Raw genomic sequence first — 19,146 nt, 5'->3', positions numbered from 1 at the left:
ACAGGTGTTTGGGGGTACAGGGACTGAAAGGTGAAGCCAATTCCATTGCAGTAATAGAACAAGCTGTTAGGAGGACCTAGAGGTCTGTTCTTTACAGAGTGGCTCCCGAGATGTATGTTTCTCCATGATGCGCTGTCCTGAATCCCGCAGCCCGTGTCAGAAAACCTGCCTGCTAGTGGACACGGGAGCGTGGAAGGTCAAGCACGATGCTCTCCTGCAGACACCTCTCTCAGTGCATGGAAACAGAACACTGAGCCAAGAGATTTTGAGGCTCTGGAGTCAGTTTTTAGACTAAAACCTCTCATCGGGAGATGAGCAAATGCAACCAGAAATAAACTCCAAGTGCCTAGCACAAGCCCCTTCCTTTCTTAGTGGCTCAGTCTGCACCATGTCAAGGTGTTGCAGAAGCTGCATTCCACAGGGTGCCCTGATCTGTTTCCTGAGCTGATCCACAGCTCTCTGGCATCCATGGCAGCCCTGCCCAGACCATCATCCACCAGTGGCAACTCTCCCAGGGGTCCAGCGTCAGCCTCAGCTCTGCGTGAAACCTCCATATCGTGTTCTGACTACTAAGGACACAATTAGCTAAGGAGAAAGGAGTGGCGAGGGACTGCAGTACAGTAATGACAAACAAAACTAACAAACGAGGGTTTTCTAGAGTGGATCACCACTAGAAAATGAGGTCTACCGGCAGGGCACCGTGGCTCACGCCTGTAATCCCAGCATTTTGGGAGGCCAAGGCAGGTGGATCACTTGAGGTCAAGGGATGGAGACCATCCTGGCCAACATGGTGAAACCTCATCTCTATTAAAAATGCAAAAATTAGCTGGGCATGGTGGCGCATGCCTGTAGTCCCAGCTACTTGGGAGGCTGAGGCAGCTTGAACCTGGGCGGTGGAGGTTGCAGTGAGCCAAAATTGCACCACTGCACTCCAGCCTGGTGTTAGAGTGAGACTCCGTCAAAAAAAGAGAGAGAGAGAGAGAGAGAAGAGAGAGAGAGAGAAAGAGAGAGAGGAGAGAGAGGGAAGAGAGAGAAAGAAAGAAAGAAAGAAAGAAAGAAAGAAAGAAAGAAAGAAAGAAAGAAAGAAAGAAAGAAAGAAGAAAGAAAGAAAAAGAAAGAAAGAAAAGAAAGAAAATAAATGAGGTCTACCTTCCATTTCACTCTCTTTGCCAGTCACATAGTTCCCTGAGAACAGAGAGTGATAGCTGGATGCTTAGCAAAGGCAGCAGCAGGACTGAAGACAGTGAGTTTCTCCACTCATAAAAGTAACAAACACAGCACATTTCCTTTACATAGATACATGAGATGCATAAAGTAACAAATTCAACAAGAGCTTTGGATTTGGAATTTCTAGTAGTAGCAGAAGCTCAAGCTCAGATGTTTAAAAATCTGAATAATCCATAGGACCTAAATTCCTTTTAATTGTATTCTAAAATTCACAGTGGTGGAATTAACAAAGAATGGTTGATAATCAGTAACACTACCTCTCCAGCAAATAATACCATTTCTGAAATTCCAAGTTTACAGGTTTGTGACAGTTGGAGAGTGGGTCTGGAAGTATCTTACTATTTTCTACTTCACTTATTTCATTACTATGTGTATTCTTAGTTTTCTTCAGAGCAATGTGTCCATCTGAATTCCTGGGCATCTAACAGAATTTCTGAGTTAAAGATCCTGTAATATCAACTAATCAATTAACTAATTTATAAAAAATCTTCTTTATCATATAAACTGAATACTAAATAATTACAAAATAAATGTATTACTCAGGCAAATATTGTCCTAAATACTGTTATTTTGCCTATAATGCTTAATGAGTATAGTATAGTGAAGTATGAGAATTAATGATTATTCTGTATATATGCACAGGTATGTACAGGTGTTAGTGTACATGAGCACATTCAAAAACAGCATTGGAGATGGGACTCACATCTGAATGTTTAGGACACTATAGGTGGTCTTTTGATGGTATATTCAAGAGTGTCATTGTTTTCATATTTAAATAAGACAGCCTGTTGCTAGCAAGCACAGAACAAAATGATTAAATGGGAAGGAGTTGATTCAGAGATTTAACAGCCAAAAAGTTTGGCAGAGCTAGATGATGGCAGAGTGCAGCAGTGAGAAAAAGACTCCATTTTAGTGACAGAAAAAATCCACAAAAACCCACAGCATTAAACATTATTTATGGATACTTTTTCTCTTCACTTGTTAATTTTAAAGTTTTCAGTTACATGTTTCCATATCAGATGACATTATTATTTTCACATACAGTTATTTAGGTCACCAAGGAGGTTTCTTTTGTTACTGTTCTGGGTTACAGCGTATTTTTTTTTTTTTTTTTTTTTTTTTTTTGGTTCATCTTACTTCCCCCTAAACAGGAATCAGAAAATGACTTTGTGAAACTTGAATTTCCTGGTTCTAGATAAAGACTATCTAAGCAGAATTTTAATCCTTTGTAAATTCATTTTTACAAGCTGAATCACTGCTGTCATTACAATGTAAATCTTAATTGTTTTAAACGTCAGATTTGTCACACATTTTCCATCCTTCTTTATGTAAATACGTCCCAGGTATTTTCCTAATAAATACATAAACTAATTTGGGTTTCTTTGCCTATGAATCATAGAATTGTATGCCTTAAATGGCTTAGAAAAGAAGGTATGCGCCTCTTCTAGAAGCCCTTACAATTTCTTAATTCTTTTAAGTTTTTTTCATGAAAGTAAAGTGCTGTGAAGCTAAGGCTTGGCTTATGAAAACTTCTAGGTAATATGCATCTTCAAAATAACCTATAAAGAAGTCGCTTTATTTTGCTACAGGCCTAAATACGTCGACAATGCTTTTTTCTAGGTCTTAAGACAAGTTATATACATTTTTTAATATTAAGATTTTAACTCATACGAAATATGAAGTATCCTGTCCTTTTACCTGGGATGCTCAACAAAGTCTTAATTACTATTACAACTGATTTAAAATCTTACTGAGAATCTGTCATACCTGATCTAGGTGACTAACTCACATACCGTGATAACGACTTCAACAGCTGTCATCATGTGGCAATCTGAAATTAGATTCCTCATTTCTTTTAAACCAGTGTAATTATATATCTCTAATATTCTTTTTAAATTGGAGTCTGTTAGGTTCTTTGTCCTACTTGCAAAACACAGGAAGAACTTCCTTTGGTAGAGAGTAACTAAACCAAGAACATGGTTTCTATGATGAAATGCAAATTCTCAAACAAAATCCTTCTTTTCAAAATATGAGACAGTAACTCACAGTCCCCACATTTCCAGTAGTTAAAGCAAAAGGCTGAACAAGCGTGCTCAGAATGGATCCTTGGGATCTATAGTATTTAATTCTGTTGGAAGCTGATCTCTCTAAATATTTCAGTCTGGATGCTTCAGAATGCAATGACAGGTCTTTGGGTTAATACATTTCAGTACCACAAAGGTCTGCTTCACATTTGTTCCTGCCACTTAGAGATGATCAGGTGTGCACCCCTCTGTCCCAGTGGGAAACAAATAAGGGTGTTTCTCACATATGAGTCTTTTTCTTTCAGAATGAATCTCCCTGACCTTAGGTTCTCATCCCTTCTCAATTCGCCTGGGAAGTTATTGCTTGTTTGAACTGAAAAATACAGTTAAGATCCACCTAGACAATTATCCCAAACCTTTAAGCAGGACAGTTAAGTAAATCGCATTTTTAATATGGTCATCACAGTTTTAAAATTTAAATTTGGAAGGAAACATATATTCTCTTCTGTCATTTGACTTTCTGATTTCATACCTTTTTCAATTTCTCCAAATGGGAGCTGCTCTTATCTTGAGTGGATCCTTTTACACAGTGGTTTTTCTAATGGTTGATCTTTATAATGCACGGTTCTCACACATATCTGTGTCCTAGTATGTGATATACTTACAGAACTAGGCAGTCTAGTTCTGTTCCGTGTATACTGCAGTGATACTTCTGTGCCCTGCGCTGAGATGCTTCCACTGGTTAGTGGTGCTTCCTCTGCTCTGTGATTCTAACCACAGCAACAGAAGCAATCACCAACAATCATCAGTCTCTGATATGATTACAGAAAAGCCATGAAAGACGAACTATGAAAGGGAGGTGAGACATCCAGCAAGAGCGTCCTGAAGTGAGGAGTCCATGAAACTGTCCCCATGATACCTGTTCAGTTTTTTTTAAAAAAAGAACATAAGAAACACACAAACAAAAAGAACACGAGGCTTCCAGCTTTGGTAGAACCTGTTTTGACATGGCCAAAATGTAAGAATCTTAGGGCAGGTATGGTGTCGTGTCCATTTTAGTGAAACAAGAGACTCTCCTGTTCGACTTCCCAATGCTGGTAATCCCAGCGCATTGGGAGGTCGAACAGGAGAATCTCTTGTGGTCAGCCTGGGCAACACAGCGAGACCCTGTCTCTAAAAAAAAAAAAAAAGCAAAAATTAGCCGGGCATGGTGGCACGTTCCTGTGATTCCAGCTACTTGTGAGGCTGAGGCAGGAGGATTGCTTGAGCCCAGGAGTTCAAGGCTACAGCAAGCTGTGATCGTGTCACTGCCCTCTAGCCTGGGCAACACAGTGGGACCCTGTCTTCAGAAAAAAAAAAAAAATCATATACCATGATATTTCTCCAATGAGCCTCGACCTCCACAAGATGCTAAGAATACCCAAACCCTATCATACAGAGAGGCAAAAAGAAGGTATTCTCCGGCGTTCAGGGTGGTTAGCGTGGGCTGGATGCTTACCTGGGTCGGGCCTCAGGGGATAGCTGTGGGTCACCGAAGGAGGGGCTCCGGGAGGCCGCCTGCTGCAGGGAGGAGCTGTGCATGTGCTTTGGGGACTGTGGCACTTCAGTGAAGGAGGAGTCTCGCCCAGACAAAGAGAAGGTCGAGGAACTCTCTGCTGCTGGGGACAGGTCATGGGCCTGCTGGGTGGCACTCAGCTCTTGACCTCGTCTTTGGTTTTCTACGTTCAGCAGCACCTCCGGGTCGGAAGCGCCGTCACCCCCATGGAGGGCATAGTCCTTGGATTCACCTGCACAGGTCCTGAGCCCCATCGTCTCGGTCCTGGGGTACGGAGAACTCGCATCTCTGCTTGACTCTTCCTGTTTGTCACTTTTTCCTCCTCGTTTTTCGACAGCATCAGGCTCCTTTCTGGACTTGGTATAGCGGGATAAATACTCAGAGTCCGCCTCGGGATCCAGGGTCAGCCCGTATTTCTCTGCTAGCTGTCGCCTTCTTTCTGCTTTGTACCTTGCAATTCTTTCGGCTTTGGACTCCAGACTGTGGGTGTCCATGGTACCCGAACCATAGGGTGAGTCACCGTGGACGCCAGAGGTTTCTGTGCAGTATTTGGATCGAGTTTGCTTTTCTAGAGGAGAATCAGAAGTTTCCTCCTCTTCATTTGATCGGCCTACAAGAAGGTCACATGGATGAGAGGTATAGATTTCAAGTAAAGACACGTATTTACACATAGAGTGACACTCTCTACTGCACACAGCACACACCTGGGTGCCCATGCTGTGAAGGACCAGTTTCTCACTGAGGGGTGTTCACCTGAAGTGATTATTTACCTGGACTGCTGAAGAAGTCAGAGATCTGCAGTGAAATCTACAAAGGCTGTGAATGTGCATGTTCTGCAAGCCCCGTAACATGTGGCTTTAACTTAAGCTCAGCCCCTTCACTCCCGAGAGCGCCTCAGTTCAGTGCTTGTTCAGTGCTTATTTCCCCTTACTGATTTACCCTTTTTGGTGGAGTTCAGTATTTCACGTGGGAGGCCATAAAATGAGTTCAGAGTCCTCTGGGAAAGACACCAGACAACTGAGCTGCTGCCATTAGACAAGTGATGGATGCTGGTTTCCCGGGATCTGAGAGTAATCGTAACTATATGGCCCATAGCATTATTCACCAGGCTTTTCTTTTTTACAGAAGTGTTTTTTTCCCAATTATAACACACATGCCTGATGTAGGAAATATCTAATATGGGGCCTGGCATAGTGGCTCACACCTGTAATCCCAGCGCTTTGGGAAACTGAGATGGGAGGGTGGCTGGAGGCCAGGAGTTCGAGACCAGCCTGGGTAACATAGTGAGACCCTGCCTCTGCAAAAATTATTTTAAAAATTAGCTGGGCATGATGGCACATGTCCATGGTGCCAGCTACTCAGGAGGCTGAGGTGGGCAGATAGCTTGAGCCCAGGAGTTTAAGGCTGCAGTAAGCTATGATCAATCGTGCCACTGAACTCTAACCTGAGCAAGAGAGCAAGACCTTGTCTCAAAAAAAAAAACCACAAAAAACCTACCAATCATCACCCTACAAACTAATAACATTTTTATATGTTCCTTCTAGTTTTTCATAGAATTTTTTCTTTATAAAATATTTAGTGTTATTAATGTTCTATAAAAATAATTTCCCGGCTTGGCACATTCTATAAAAATGTTTTCCCAGCTGGCTCACACCTCTAATCCTAGCACTTTGGGAGGCTGAGGCAGGCGGATCATGAAGCAGGCAGATCACGAGGTCAGGAGTTCAAGACCAGCCTGACCAACATGGTGGAACCCTGTCTCTACTAAAAATGCAAAAAGTAGCCAGGCGCGGTTGTGTGCGCTTGTAATCCCAGCTACTCAGGAGGCTGAGGCAGGAGAATCGCTTGAACCAGGGAGGCGGAGGAACCACCCTCCCATCTCAGTTTCCCAAAGCCTCCGCCTCCCTGGTTCAAGCGATTGCAGTGTGCCGAGATCACGCCACTGCCCTCCAGCCTGGGCAAAAAAGTGAGACTCTGTCACAAACAAACAAACAAAAATTTCCCATATTTGGAAATCTACTTTGAAGACATCATTTAAGGGTCCTAACAGTCTATCTAACAGGCATCCCATTATTACCTTAACCCTTCCCATATGGTCTTTTTCATTCCACCTAAATTAAATATACATGTATCTTTTCCATTATTTTCTTTAAATTAAACAGGCGAGTAACTGGAACTAATTTTGGAGTTTGGTATGAAGTGAGAAGAGGGATATGCCTCTTCCCACCCTCTGGCAAACCCATTTTTTTATTATGATTTTATTAATTCTTCCTTTTCTCACTACTATGTGAAGCTTAAACTATCATATACTACACAGATTACCATTTCATATACACTGAGGTTTATTTCTGGCTATAAATTTTGAGAATCTGATCCGTGAATTGACATTTCATGCGTGTAATTACTTTTTAAGAGATGGAGTCTGGCTGTGTTGTCCAGGCTAATCTTACACTCCTGAGCTCAAGCTATTCTCCTGCCTCAGCCTCCCAAAGTGCTGGAATTACTGGTGTGAGCCACCAGGCCCAGCCTTTTTTTTTTTTTTTTTTTAATAATTGCACGTGATTTTAAAATATCTTAGTTTTCTAGCTTTCTGGCCTCAGGAAATTGGAAACTGTAGAGACAAGCAAACTGATAACATCATAAAATGAGATCAACAGCTCTCTCTGAGCAAGAAACTAGAAAACACTGGCTATAAAAAGCAGCAGCATGGCCGGGCTTGGTGGCTCACGCCTGTAATCACAACACTTTGGGTGGCTGAGGCAGGGGGATCACCTGAGGTTAGGAGTTCGAGACCAGCCTCACCAATATGGTGAAACCTCATCTCTACTAAAAATACAAAAAAATTAGCCCAGTAAGGTGGCGGGCACCTGTAATCCCAGCTACTCCGGAGGCTGAGGCAAGAGAATCACTTAAACCTGGCAGGTGGAGGCTGCAGTGAGCCAAGATCGCACCATTGCACTCCAGCTTGGGCGACAAGAGCGAGACTCCATCTCCAAAAATAAAATACAATAAAATAAAAAAATAAAAAACAGCAGCACAGCGCCTCAGAGCCAGGGACTGTGGTGGGAAGAGCAGCCCTGTGTGCATCCTCCTCTCCTAAGGTCAAGTTGAATATTTGATGACAACAATGACTGAGTGATTAGGGAAAAGCTGAGTCATGCGCCCTCAACATACTGTTTAATATGAATTAAATATGCAACGTAGTTAAAATAACCTACATTAAAATAACGTAAATAGAAAGTTTTCTTGTATCTCCAGAGTAAGAACCGTACTCATTCAAGGTGCAGCTTTGCCTCTAATGCTCCCTGCTGAGAGCAGCTGCTCCCTGTGCTGGGTCGGGGGGCCCCTATCTCAGAGCACGGATCCTATGCTGGGCCCTGAGGGTGCAGAAAGACACAGTTACTGCCTTTGAGGGTTGAGGGCCCCAGTCTAGGGAGGAGGAATGACTGGCCCTCAGTGACCCAATAATGTGCCGAGAGGAATCATTTCATACTGCTGTGACACTAGAAGGCCATATCCGTGAGGCGGGGCAGAGGTTACATGCTGTTTTTACTGTCACTGTTTTTAGCAAATATACTTAATAGCCAGGCATAGTGGCACACGCTGGTAGTCCTAGCTACTAAGGAGGCTGAGGCGGGAGGATCACTTGAGACTGGGAGGTTGACGCTTCAGTGAGCTTTCATCAGGTCACTGCATTCTGTCTCTAAAAAAACTAAAAATAAAAATAAACAAAAAACAAATACACTTAACAAAAAAGTAGGCCAAGTCCACTGGCTCATGCTTGTATTTTCAGCACTTTGGAAGGCCAAGGTGGGAGGATCACTAAAAGCCAGAAGTTCGAGACCAGCCTGGGCAACATAGTGAGACTCTGTCTCTACAAAAATGTTTTTTAAAAAAATTAGCCAGGTGTGGTGGTGCAAGCCTGTAGTCCCAGCAACTCAGGAGGCTGAGGCGGGAGAACTCTTGAGCTTGAGCCCAGGAGTCAAGGCTGCAGCGAGCTATGATCACACTCCTACATTCCAGCCTGTGTGACAGAGTGAAATCTTGTGTTAAAAAAGTTATATCCACACAATTCACTTCTGTGGAATATCTCATGTTCTGATACCACTGGGTGGAAAAGGCAACGTATAACCAGCCAGGCAGCCTGCTGGAAAATGGGCCACCCAGCTCTACGCTCACCGATGTGGGGGCTGGCAGGGTCGCTGGCTCGCATGTATCGAGGGGTGTCTTCCTCCAGCAGGCGGTGAGTCACCAACCCTGTGCAGCTCTGCAAGAGGATGGGCTGGGTGTCATTTTCAATCCCTTCCAGGCGCCTGGCAATTCTTTCTTTTCTGTGAGATACACCACAAGAGGCAGAGTGAGCAACAGCGATCCAGTCTAAAGGAAAGCAGAACACTGCTTTGCCAAGCTCTCTTCTATTTCCTAATTCCCACTATAAAGATCTTACCTTTTCATTTCTAAGAATTCCTTTTTCTTTGGTTCAAAGATTTGTCTTAATTCTGCAACTAGAAGAAAACCAAAAAAGAACAAAATACAGTATTAGTAGCCATGTGCTCATTTTACTCACTCATGCAACGTCTTTATCGAACTGCAAATTTCAGTTCTTGGTTCCTATGTAACAGTGATATGCAAAACTGATCAAGTTCCTGCTTTCTTGGAGACTGTTTCCTAGTAGGGGAGGCAGATGCCAAATGAACACACACACACACACTAGGATGCATCATTCTCTTCTAAGGTCAAGTTGAATATTTGATGCTCATAAAAATGACCGAGTTATCAAGGCAAAGTGAAGTCATGCTCACTCAACATACTGTTTAATATGAAATAAATACATGATATATTTAAAATTACATACATTAAAATAATTTAAATAGAATGCTTTGTTGTATATACATTGCAACACCCAGCTATGTGACTCATGTAAATGTCACATATATAGATTGGCTAAGAAGTAAAATACAGGGTAAAGGAGGAGGTTATATTTCATCTAGGGGAATCCAGGGAGACCTGACGAGCAAGGTCTCTCTAGGAAAGTATTTTCGGCAGAAATCTCAATAACTGTTTCTAACTTTTGTTTGGTTTAACAAAGTATTCTAAGCTTTTACTATAGAAATCATTTAAAGAAGTATAGACTAGGAGTGTGAACCCCACAGGGCCATCGGCAAGCTACAAGCATGAACTCACAGCCGCTCCTTCTCCTCCCTCTCATGGAATCTGTCAATGGCTGTAACCAGCCGGGCGCGGTGGCTCACGCCTGTAATCCCAGCTCTCAGGGAGGCAGAGGCGGGAGGATAGCTTGAGCCCAGGAATTCGAGACCTGCCTGGGTAATACAGCGAGACCCCGTTCTCCACAAAAAGGAAAAAAAAAAGACAAGTAACTATCTGATTGTTTCCCACAGTGCCTAAAGTGGCCACTTCAATTAGCTACAGTTTAGATGAACACAGGTCCTCCGCCTCCCTGCACAGGCTTTTGCTGGAAGGAAATGTTAACAGTGGTTTCCTTGCTATAATTTAGGTGGATGATGGGCAAGGTAATGACCCCAATGTTTCTGGCAGCATTGGAGAAACAGAACAAACGCTGTGCTGAGGTTGGGAGGTTCTCACAACCTGCATATTATGATACTGACTACCAGCATATTACTGAGATGCCAGACAACTGTTTCTTTGGATAAATGGCCAAAGTTCATGGAGAATAAAGTTCTCTCTTTTTGCCTCCTCCTCAATAGCTTAAATTAATAAGGGCACATCTGAGCGACTCCTATGAAGGACTCAGAATGGGGTGGGAGAAAAAGAGAGGGGTGGCTGGACAGCCCAGGACCAGGGCCAATGAGAAGTTTTGAAAGGCTGAGTCACAGGAGAAACTCAAAGGAATTTGGTTTTCGACTGCTTCAATTTCCTTTTTCTTTTCTCTAAGTGGTAATTTTTAGTAATGAGTCAAAACTACACACACACATACACGCACACACACACAAAGTTTTATATTGCCCTTTGGGTTCAGGGATAGAAGCCTTGTTTTTCTTCACTTATTTTTAAGTGATAGCCACCTTAAAACTTCAGTTGAATTGGCTTTTGTTAGGGTAGTTGGCTTCGTAGAAACAAAACCTCTCTCCCTCTGACTTCAAAAGGTCTCCCAGTTGGCCTCCCCAGGAATCAGCGTAGCTGGAGGCAGAGAAGTCCTCGTTCTAATTATGTTCCTATTTAGAAGACAGGGCTATAATGAGAATGGGGCACCCTGTCATGCAGCCTTGGGAGAGGAGGCTTGGTCAATAATAACAGCTTCCCTGTCAACAAATTAGCCCTAGTGAGATTATGGTGATAAAACTTCAATGGCTGATAGGACATATTTTCAAAGTATTTTCAAGGATGACAAAAACCAAAGGGTTTTATTTAATTATTTAAACCCCAAAGAGGAGAGTGGAACCCTGTTTTTCAAAAGACCACTTAAGGAGCTATCGAAACCAAATTCCAAGGGCGCCTAAAAGGTATGACTTGAACCCATGCCTCAAACCCCAACTGAGAAACAGAAAATATTATGAGGGTCCTGAGTAGATAATCACATCCCCTCCCCTCCCCTCCCTTCTCCTTCCCTTTCTTTTCTTTTCTCCCCCCTCCCTTTCTTTTTGAGACAGGGTCTCATTCTGTCCCCAGGCTGGAGTATAGAGGCACGATCTCAACTCACTGTAGCCTCAACTTCCCAGACTCAAGTGATCCTCCCAACTCAGCCTCGCGAGTAGGTGAGATTACAGGCACGTGCCACCACACCTGGCTAGCTTTTGGTTGCTTTTTGTGGAGATGGAGTTTCACTATGTCATCCAGGATGGTCTTGAACTCCTAGGCTCAAGGGATCTGCCCGCCTCAGCCTCCCAAAGTGCTGGGATTGCAGGCGTGAGCCACCGCACCTGGCCTAAAATGTCCCTTTTCTCACCCCACATTATTTCAACTGGGTAAGTCATCAAAACCATTAATATACAGAGTATCATGTAACTTCCACTGGAAAAAATTAGGATAGACTTTTCTTGGTTCTAATTAGAGACTGTTGAAAATCACTTTCATTTCATCCAAATTTTAATTAATTTAACAAGTTTTCTATAGAAATGCAACTAAAGGCACTTTAAGAAAAGATTACAACAGTGCATGGAAAAGGAAAGCAACATGTTGCTTCCTGCAATTCTCGATTTCCCGTATTCCAGAAGGAAAGATCTAGTTAGGAGACTGTGCAAGCCTCCCGTCCACAGGAAAGGTAGACTTTCCCACTGCCCTTCCAGTGAACACTGCCCTATGATAGTCATCCACTTCTGGGCATAAGACAAGACATTCTCAGGACAGGATCTAACAGACACACAGATGGACCTCATCAGGGTCATGGGCTCAGGAGGCTGGCTCTGGAGAGCTCCCAGATCACTATGGGAGCACTAACGGCTTCTGAGTGGGAAGTGGCCTTGCTGTGAGCGCTGTACCACAGGATGTTGAATGTCTCAGGGTCTCCTAGTGATGCTAAATCACCCCCAGTTGCTGTGACACAAAAATATCCTCATATATTTCTAAAGCCCCTTAGGGACTGCCCTAGATTGAGAACCATTGAGAATCACCGATCCCCCAGTATTAGAATTTCAAATACACAGCCTGTGCCTTAGACACCCAGGCCCTAGGTTACACAGCACAGACGCCACTAGCCCGGCACTGCACTCTTTTCAGTCAAGCCCAGATTCAATGCAAAGCTATGCCAAGCCTATTGCTCCTGGAAGCTAGAATCCATCAACATAGTGGGTACTTGAAGGGACACCTTAGGGTCCTCTCTGATCATTCACTGAGGAATTAAATGAGCTCATAAATTAAATTGTCCTTTAAATGTATTGGTGAGCTTATTAATTCTTAGTGGAAATCTATAGTGAATTTTTAAAGGAAAATAAAAAAATCTCTCCAGCCAACAAATGATGACCTCTCAGTCTATTCTTTCTAGCAAATATATTTTTAATTACCAAGATATGCCTCATTCCTACAGAAACGGGATTATAAGAAATGAGGTACAAGGCAAAAAGAAGCAACAGAGAGAGACATTTTGAGTTTTGCCTCCTTTCCCCAAATCTATACTAACATGTAATATAATTAGTGTGTAATTAATGTGTATTATATTACATATCTGTTTTATATTATTATTAATAATAATAGCCAGGCATGGTGGATCGTGCCTGTAATCCCAGCACTTTAGGAAGCTGAGGTGGGTGGATCACTTGAGGTCAGGCATTTGAGACTAGCCTGGCTAACATGATGAAACCCTGTCTCTACTAAATTTACAAAAAATTAGCTAGGCCTGGTAGCATGTGTCTGTAATGCTACTCGGGAGGCTGAGGCAGGAGAATTGCTTGAACCTGGGAGACAGAGGTTGCAGTGAGTCAAGATTATGATACTGCACTCCAGCCTGAGTGACAGAGCATGATTCTGCCTTGGAAAAAAAAAATATATATATATATAAAATATGATTTATATGTGTTATATTATTATATAAACCATATTTTATATTATTTCATATTATTATTAATCATATAAAACATGTTTTTGTACTATTATTAGCATAAAGCCAATACTAAAAACATCATGCATGAAAGTCACCATTGCTGTGGAAATCTGTGTTGTAACTCTGTTGTTTTATTTATAAAGCCTACCTACAGTTCTACCAAAGTTACCTTCTGATTGATAATCTTGAAGGTTTCTGTTCTTTTAAAACTTCAAAAAAATTTTTTGTAATATCACATGTACAGAAAATATAAGAGATATCCTTCATAATATGTTAACATTTTACTACATTGGATTTATTTTTATTCTTTTTTTCTCTCTGTTAAGCGTATTTGTATGTGCATATATGTCTGTGTACATACATACATAATATTTTTTCTGAACCATCTGAGTCAATTGCAGCATGAGGCCCCTTTATCTCTAAATTCTTCAGTGTGCATTTCTTAACAAAAAAGAATAAGAATGCTCTTTAAAATTAGGTTCACCAGCTATAATTCAATTGATTCTATGCTGTGTCATAATTATAATTAATATATGGTTCATGTTTAGTAATAGTAGTTATTATGCAATCCAGATATAAATAAGCATCGATGGTCTAATTTCCATTATAATAAGACATTTTCTACTTTGCTTTCAAATACATTAGGGCTTCTAAACATATCTACATGTCCCTTGTTTTACCTGTTTCTTGGTCTGTTACTCTTCTTTGAGTGATTCGGAGTGGTGCTACTGTGGCAATACGGACTCTATGAGTCTATTTCTTTAGTTATTTCTGAGGGGAGCTGGAGGTTAGTTTTCAAGTAAGGCGATTTAAGGAAATTTGACAGCAGAGCTATAATACTTCATAAAGTTATTTACAACCACCTACTATGCTTTGCAATAAGACTACATAACACCAGTATTCTGGACAATTTGGTCTGCAGGGTGCTTTTCTTGGGAAACATAGTTTATTCCTTTAGCTCTAAGAAACAGACGGTTTCTGGTTAAGACATTGTTGAGTTCAGTCCTCCAAACTTGAGCACAGTAGAATCTTCCAAAGAAATATAAGTGGCAGGGGTACTGCCAAGAACACTTCTCTCCTCCTTCACGCGACAGCCCAAGAGCCCGGGCCAGATCTGGAATATTCTGATCTTACTTCCCACAGGAGTAAAGCCCTTTAACTTTTACTCTTGGATGGCAGCCACTAATATAAAGACAAGCAGCTCATAAACCAAGCAATTACAAACTAGAGGAATAAGGGGGAGGGGTGACGGCTAAAGGGTGTAGCGTTTCTTTTCGGAGTCATGAAAATGTTCTAAAACTGGCTGTGCCGATGGAGGCAGAACTCTGTGAATTGCTAAAACCGACCGAATGGCATACTTCAAATGATAGGATTGCATGGTATGTGTGCTGTATCCTAATAAAGCTGCTAAAGAAAGTGGAGTAATATATTTGGTCCACTTCATAATTCCTAAACAAAAAATCGTTTTTTTAATATTATAAAAGTTACATAGGTAAAGATTTTTAATCCCTTGATTACTTGTTTGTGATACACACTTAGAGGAAGTCCTGTAGAGAAAAAGTAACAACCACTGTAACGCCCAGTTTCACAGGAAATGAACAGAAAGAGACTTCTATAAACTTATCACACATAAAACTTGATGTCATTCAAATAAAATTATAACCAAATCCCTTTTTAACATAATATTGCTAAGAGCTGACACATAAAATAATTAATACATTTGTTTAATCAGAGAAACAACAAAATTGCTGGTCTTTCCAAATCTTCCTATTTTTTCTCATAAAAAGCAAAGATATATGAAATAAGACTGTAGAGAATTTAGGTGAAATTCAGGGGACATGGGGAACTGGCACTTTTTTTTTTTTTTTGAGACAGTCTCGCTCTGTTGCCCTGGCTGGAGTGCAGTGGCGTGATCTTGGCTCACTGCCATCTCCGCCTCCAGGTTTCAAGCGATTCTCCTGCCTCAGCCTCCCAAGTAGCTGGGACTTCTTGCCCAGCTAATTTTTTGTATTTTTAGTAGAGACGGGGATTCACCATGTTAGCTGGGATGGTCTCGATCTCCTGACCTCATGATCCGCCCGCCTTGGCCTCCCAAAGTGCTGGGATTACAGATGTGAGCCGCCTTGCCCGGCGGGTGCACTGGCACTTTTAAAGCATGTTTTAAGGATTTAAGGGACCATGTTACTTTAGAAACATCAATCTGGTGAATACACGAAATCATCATCGTTGATTTGTAAACATTATTTTTTATAATCATTTATGAGAAAATTTTTAATACAACTGGCTAATAAGCTTAGGTGTTCTAAAAGTTTATTACAGATGAAGTTACCACTTGTTGAACCTTAAGGAACCTAACATTTCATACTGCTTTTGATTTTTCTGCTCATAATATTGTCTGTGGTATTATGCATCAAATGAAAGAACTGGGATAGAGAAGGGGAAAGCGGGACCCTTCTGACTGGTGGGAACAACCTCTGCTATGTAGAACTTTGCCTAATCAACTCTTCTCAGCTAATGCTAATATCGATTTGCTCATTCTTATACTTTGTTTTGATCATCTGCATAGGTTTTAAGCACTTTAGTCTGGCTCAGATGAAACTGGTTTTTTTTGTCTTTCACAGAGAGGCCTAAACATTGGCAGAGTCATTCCATTTGACAGCCATTCTATGCCCTATCTGCACCCGTCCTACCTGGATATGAGGCCACTGACTTGCCTTGAAAACTCTGATGCGAGCACAGTGTGGACCACCTCATTTCCAGGTAGCACGAATGATTTTCTTTTTGAAACGAAATTTCATCTGCCTTCTTGTAATTCTATACATTATTCTTACTTTTGGCCTCTGGAGCAACATAGAATAAACCTATATTCCAGCTGACAGTGTTGTCAGTTCTTGAAAATTGCCACATGTCCCTGTCTGGGTTTTCTTCACCAGGCCAAATCCCCGGAGTCTTTCAGACATCCACCCTCATCAGACTATGTCTTGGCCGATCATCTGTTCAATTCCTCAGATGTATTCCAATTCGGCAGCGGGCCTTTTTTACTGGATTTACTTTCTATTAAAAGAATACGTTGTTTGGTCTAATTTCTTTGGGGCATGATTTTTGCTTTTTCTTTCAGAGTAGAAAAAAATCTGTCCTTCCATCAAATGTGTTTCTTCCCCTGGAAGGTCTCCGCAGCTCAGTCAGGATGAAGTGAGCCTGGACCAATGATCGTTCCCTGTGCTGGTGTTACAGTTACAAAGACCAGGCGATGTTTCCATCATTTCATAGGAAAAACTAGGGGGAATTGGTTTATAGTGGTGCAGACATTTTACCGCATGTGCGCCTTGACCAGTGGAAATAGTAATTCATCAAACACGTGTGAGTGCCTTCCTGGGGAAGAAGAAAGATGGTCATGATATAGTCTGAACCTGCTGTTCGCAGCCCAGCAGGGAAGCTACGAGATGTTAAATGCAAAAGCCCTGGCCGGGCGCGGTGGCTCATGCCTGTAATCCCAGCACTTTGGGAGTCCGAGGCGGGCGGATCACGAGGTCAGGAGATCGAGTCCATCCTGGCTAACATGGTGAAACCCTGTCTCTACTAAAAATACAAAAAATTAGCTGGGAGTGGTGGCGGTTGCCTGTAGTCCCAGCTACACGGGAGGCTGAGGCAGGAGAATGGCGTGAGCCCGGGAGGCGGAGCTTGCAGTGAGCCGAGATCGTGCCACCGCACTCCAGCCTGGGAGATAGAGTGAGACTCTGTCCCACCCCCTGCCCAAAAAAATACAAAAAATTAGCCGGGCGCGGTGGTGGGCACCTGTAGTCCCAGTTACTGGGGAGGCTGAAGGAGTAGAATCATTTGAACTTGGGAGGCAGAGCTTGCAGTGAGCCAAGATTGTGCCACTGCACTCTGGCCTGGGCAACAGAGCGAGACTTGGTCAAAAAAAAAAAAAAAAAAAAAAAAAAAAAAATCCCTAAAGCTGGGAAGCATCAAGAGGCCTGGGGCAGCCTCCAGAGGCAGCAGGAGTGGGTGGACAGAGAAGAAATGGGGCTATGGCCAGAACTCACTACCCTTGGAGCAGGTTAAAGGGAAAGGAGAGATGAGGGAAAGTCGATTTTATGTTTCCAGTCTCACCGTCACACCCAACCTCTGGTGAAAACCTGAAGGCTGGGCACGGTGTCTCACGCATGTAATCCCAGCACTTTGGGAGGCCGAGACGGGCGAATGAGGAGGTCAGGAGATGGAGACCATCCTGGCTTAACACAGTGAAACCTCATCACTACTAAAAATACAAAACTTAGCTGGGCGAGGTGGCGGGCGCCTGCAACCCCAGCTACTCGGGAGGCTGAGGCAGGAGAATGGCGTGAACCTGGGAGGCGGAGCTTGCAGTGAGCCGAGCTCGCTCCACTGCACTCCAGCCTGGGAGACAGCCAGACTCTTGTCTCAAAAAAAAAAAAAAAAGAAAGAAAACCTGAGGATGCCTAAAATTAAAGGGCAAGAAAGAGTAGAAAGTTGAGGATTAAAAATGCATGGAGACGGCAGGGAATTGAAGCTAATTCTTGGAGGAGGCAGGAAGGGCCGCAAAGGAGACTGTAAGCTGGAGGTTAGGGAGAGAGTTCTGCTCAAGGAAATTCAGACAACACAATAGGCATCTACCTAGACATGGTTGATCACTTAGGAACAGCCTTACCTTTAGGAAGTGCAACTAAAAGCTTAGCATCAATTCCTCTTTTGTGGTTAGCGAGCTGTTCTTTATCTTCGAGTGAGAACTCCTTCTGAAAGCTAAAAATTACTCCATTAATAAAGTTAAGTCCATTTAAATAAAGATATATAAGTGAAAAAATGCAGAACATAAAAATTATGATATTGTTACACATCATTAAATATATATACATAGATCGCAGGTAAAACATTTTATATTGGGGAGTAAATTGGTAACTTTTTTCACTTATTTATATTTCTGTAAATATTGTGATTTTTTGTGCAAGTAAGTAATTACAGCAGGATTGGTGGATGGTGTGGTGTGGTGTGTGAAGACATTGCTGAACTGGGAGTCGTGTTCTTTAACTCAGACTGACCACTTCTTCTTGACTTAAGAATAGCTGTGCAAGCTTGTATTAATTACTCAACCTCTCTGTGCTACAATTTCTTCTTCAGAAAATCAGTAACTTGTCTAGGTGATCTACATGCTGTCCTCCAGTGTTAAAATTACATTAAAGTAACAGATGCCTTCAAACAACCAAGGCATCAAACCATGGTCAAAAGTTTGGAAAGCCTCATGTAGACTCGTGTTGGAATAAAAGAAGAAATGAAAGAGGAGAATAATAAAGGAAGTGGGCCCTTACTGTGGACTTTCCCCCCATGTTAAGCACATGGTATCTCCTTAATTATCTCCCCAAGACCCTATGAGGTATGAACTACTCAGCGGGGTGCTGATAAAGGTACAAATGGCCCTGACCTCTTGCCCCGCCCACCCAGGCCCTCCACCTGCCCTTGCAAAAAGCACCTGCTCTGTAGTATTGACTGGTGGTGTCAACACTCCCACCATGGCGGATCTCAGGCTCCCACAGGACTCACTGAACTCAGAGTCGGGAGAGAGGCACGCACATCAGGCTGCAGCACAACACTGGAACTAGTACCATCCTCAGTTTACAGATCCGGAAATTGTTACGTGATTTGCCCAAAGACTCATATTTGACAAAAAGAGGAGATGAGATTCAAATCCGTCTCCTAGTTCAATATCAGCCACAGTCACCCCAAGACTGCTGTGTACACAACTCCATCGTCTTTGATGTGCCTGGAGCAGGCAAGGCAGAGGGTGCTGCTGCCTCGAAGGAAGAAAACAA

At 42.4% G+C, this 19,146-nt stretch overlaps 1 protein-coding gene across 1 annotated transcript; it reads right to left on the bottom strand.

Moving 5' to 3' along the window:
• Positions 1-2,053: 2,053 nt before the first annotated feature.
• On the bottom strand, positions 2,054-18,108 carry LOC113222786 (supervillin-like). Its single transcript, XM_026452400.1, has 5 exons — positions 17,991-18,108; positions 9,254-9,311; positions 8,986-9,137; positions 4,750-5,416; positions 2,054-4,170 (listed from the first exon to the last, which is right to left on the bottom strand). The coding sequence occupies exons 2-5, from the start codon at positions 9,259-9,261 to the stop codon at positions 4,098-4,100; spliced, it is 900 nt and encodes a 299-aa protein (XP_026308185.1). The 5' UTR covers positions 9,262-9,311; positions 17,991-18,108; the 3' UTR covers positions 2,054-4,097.
• Between the last annotated feature and the right edge of the window lie 1,038 nt (positions 18,109-19,146).

The sequence above is a fragment of the Piliocolobus tephrosceles genome, unplaced genomic scaffold (assembly GCF_002776525.5).
Source record: "Piliocolobus tephrosceles isolate RC106 unplaced genomic scaffold, ASM277652v3 unscaffolded_34997, whole genome shotgun sequence".
In the NCBI taxonomy this organism is placed as follows: Eukaryota; Metazoa; Chordata; class Mammalia; order Primates; family Cercopithecidae; genus Piliocolobus; species Piliocolobus tephrosceles.
This window is presented reverse-complemented; position numbering and strand designations above follow the sequence as displayed.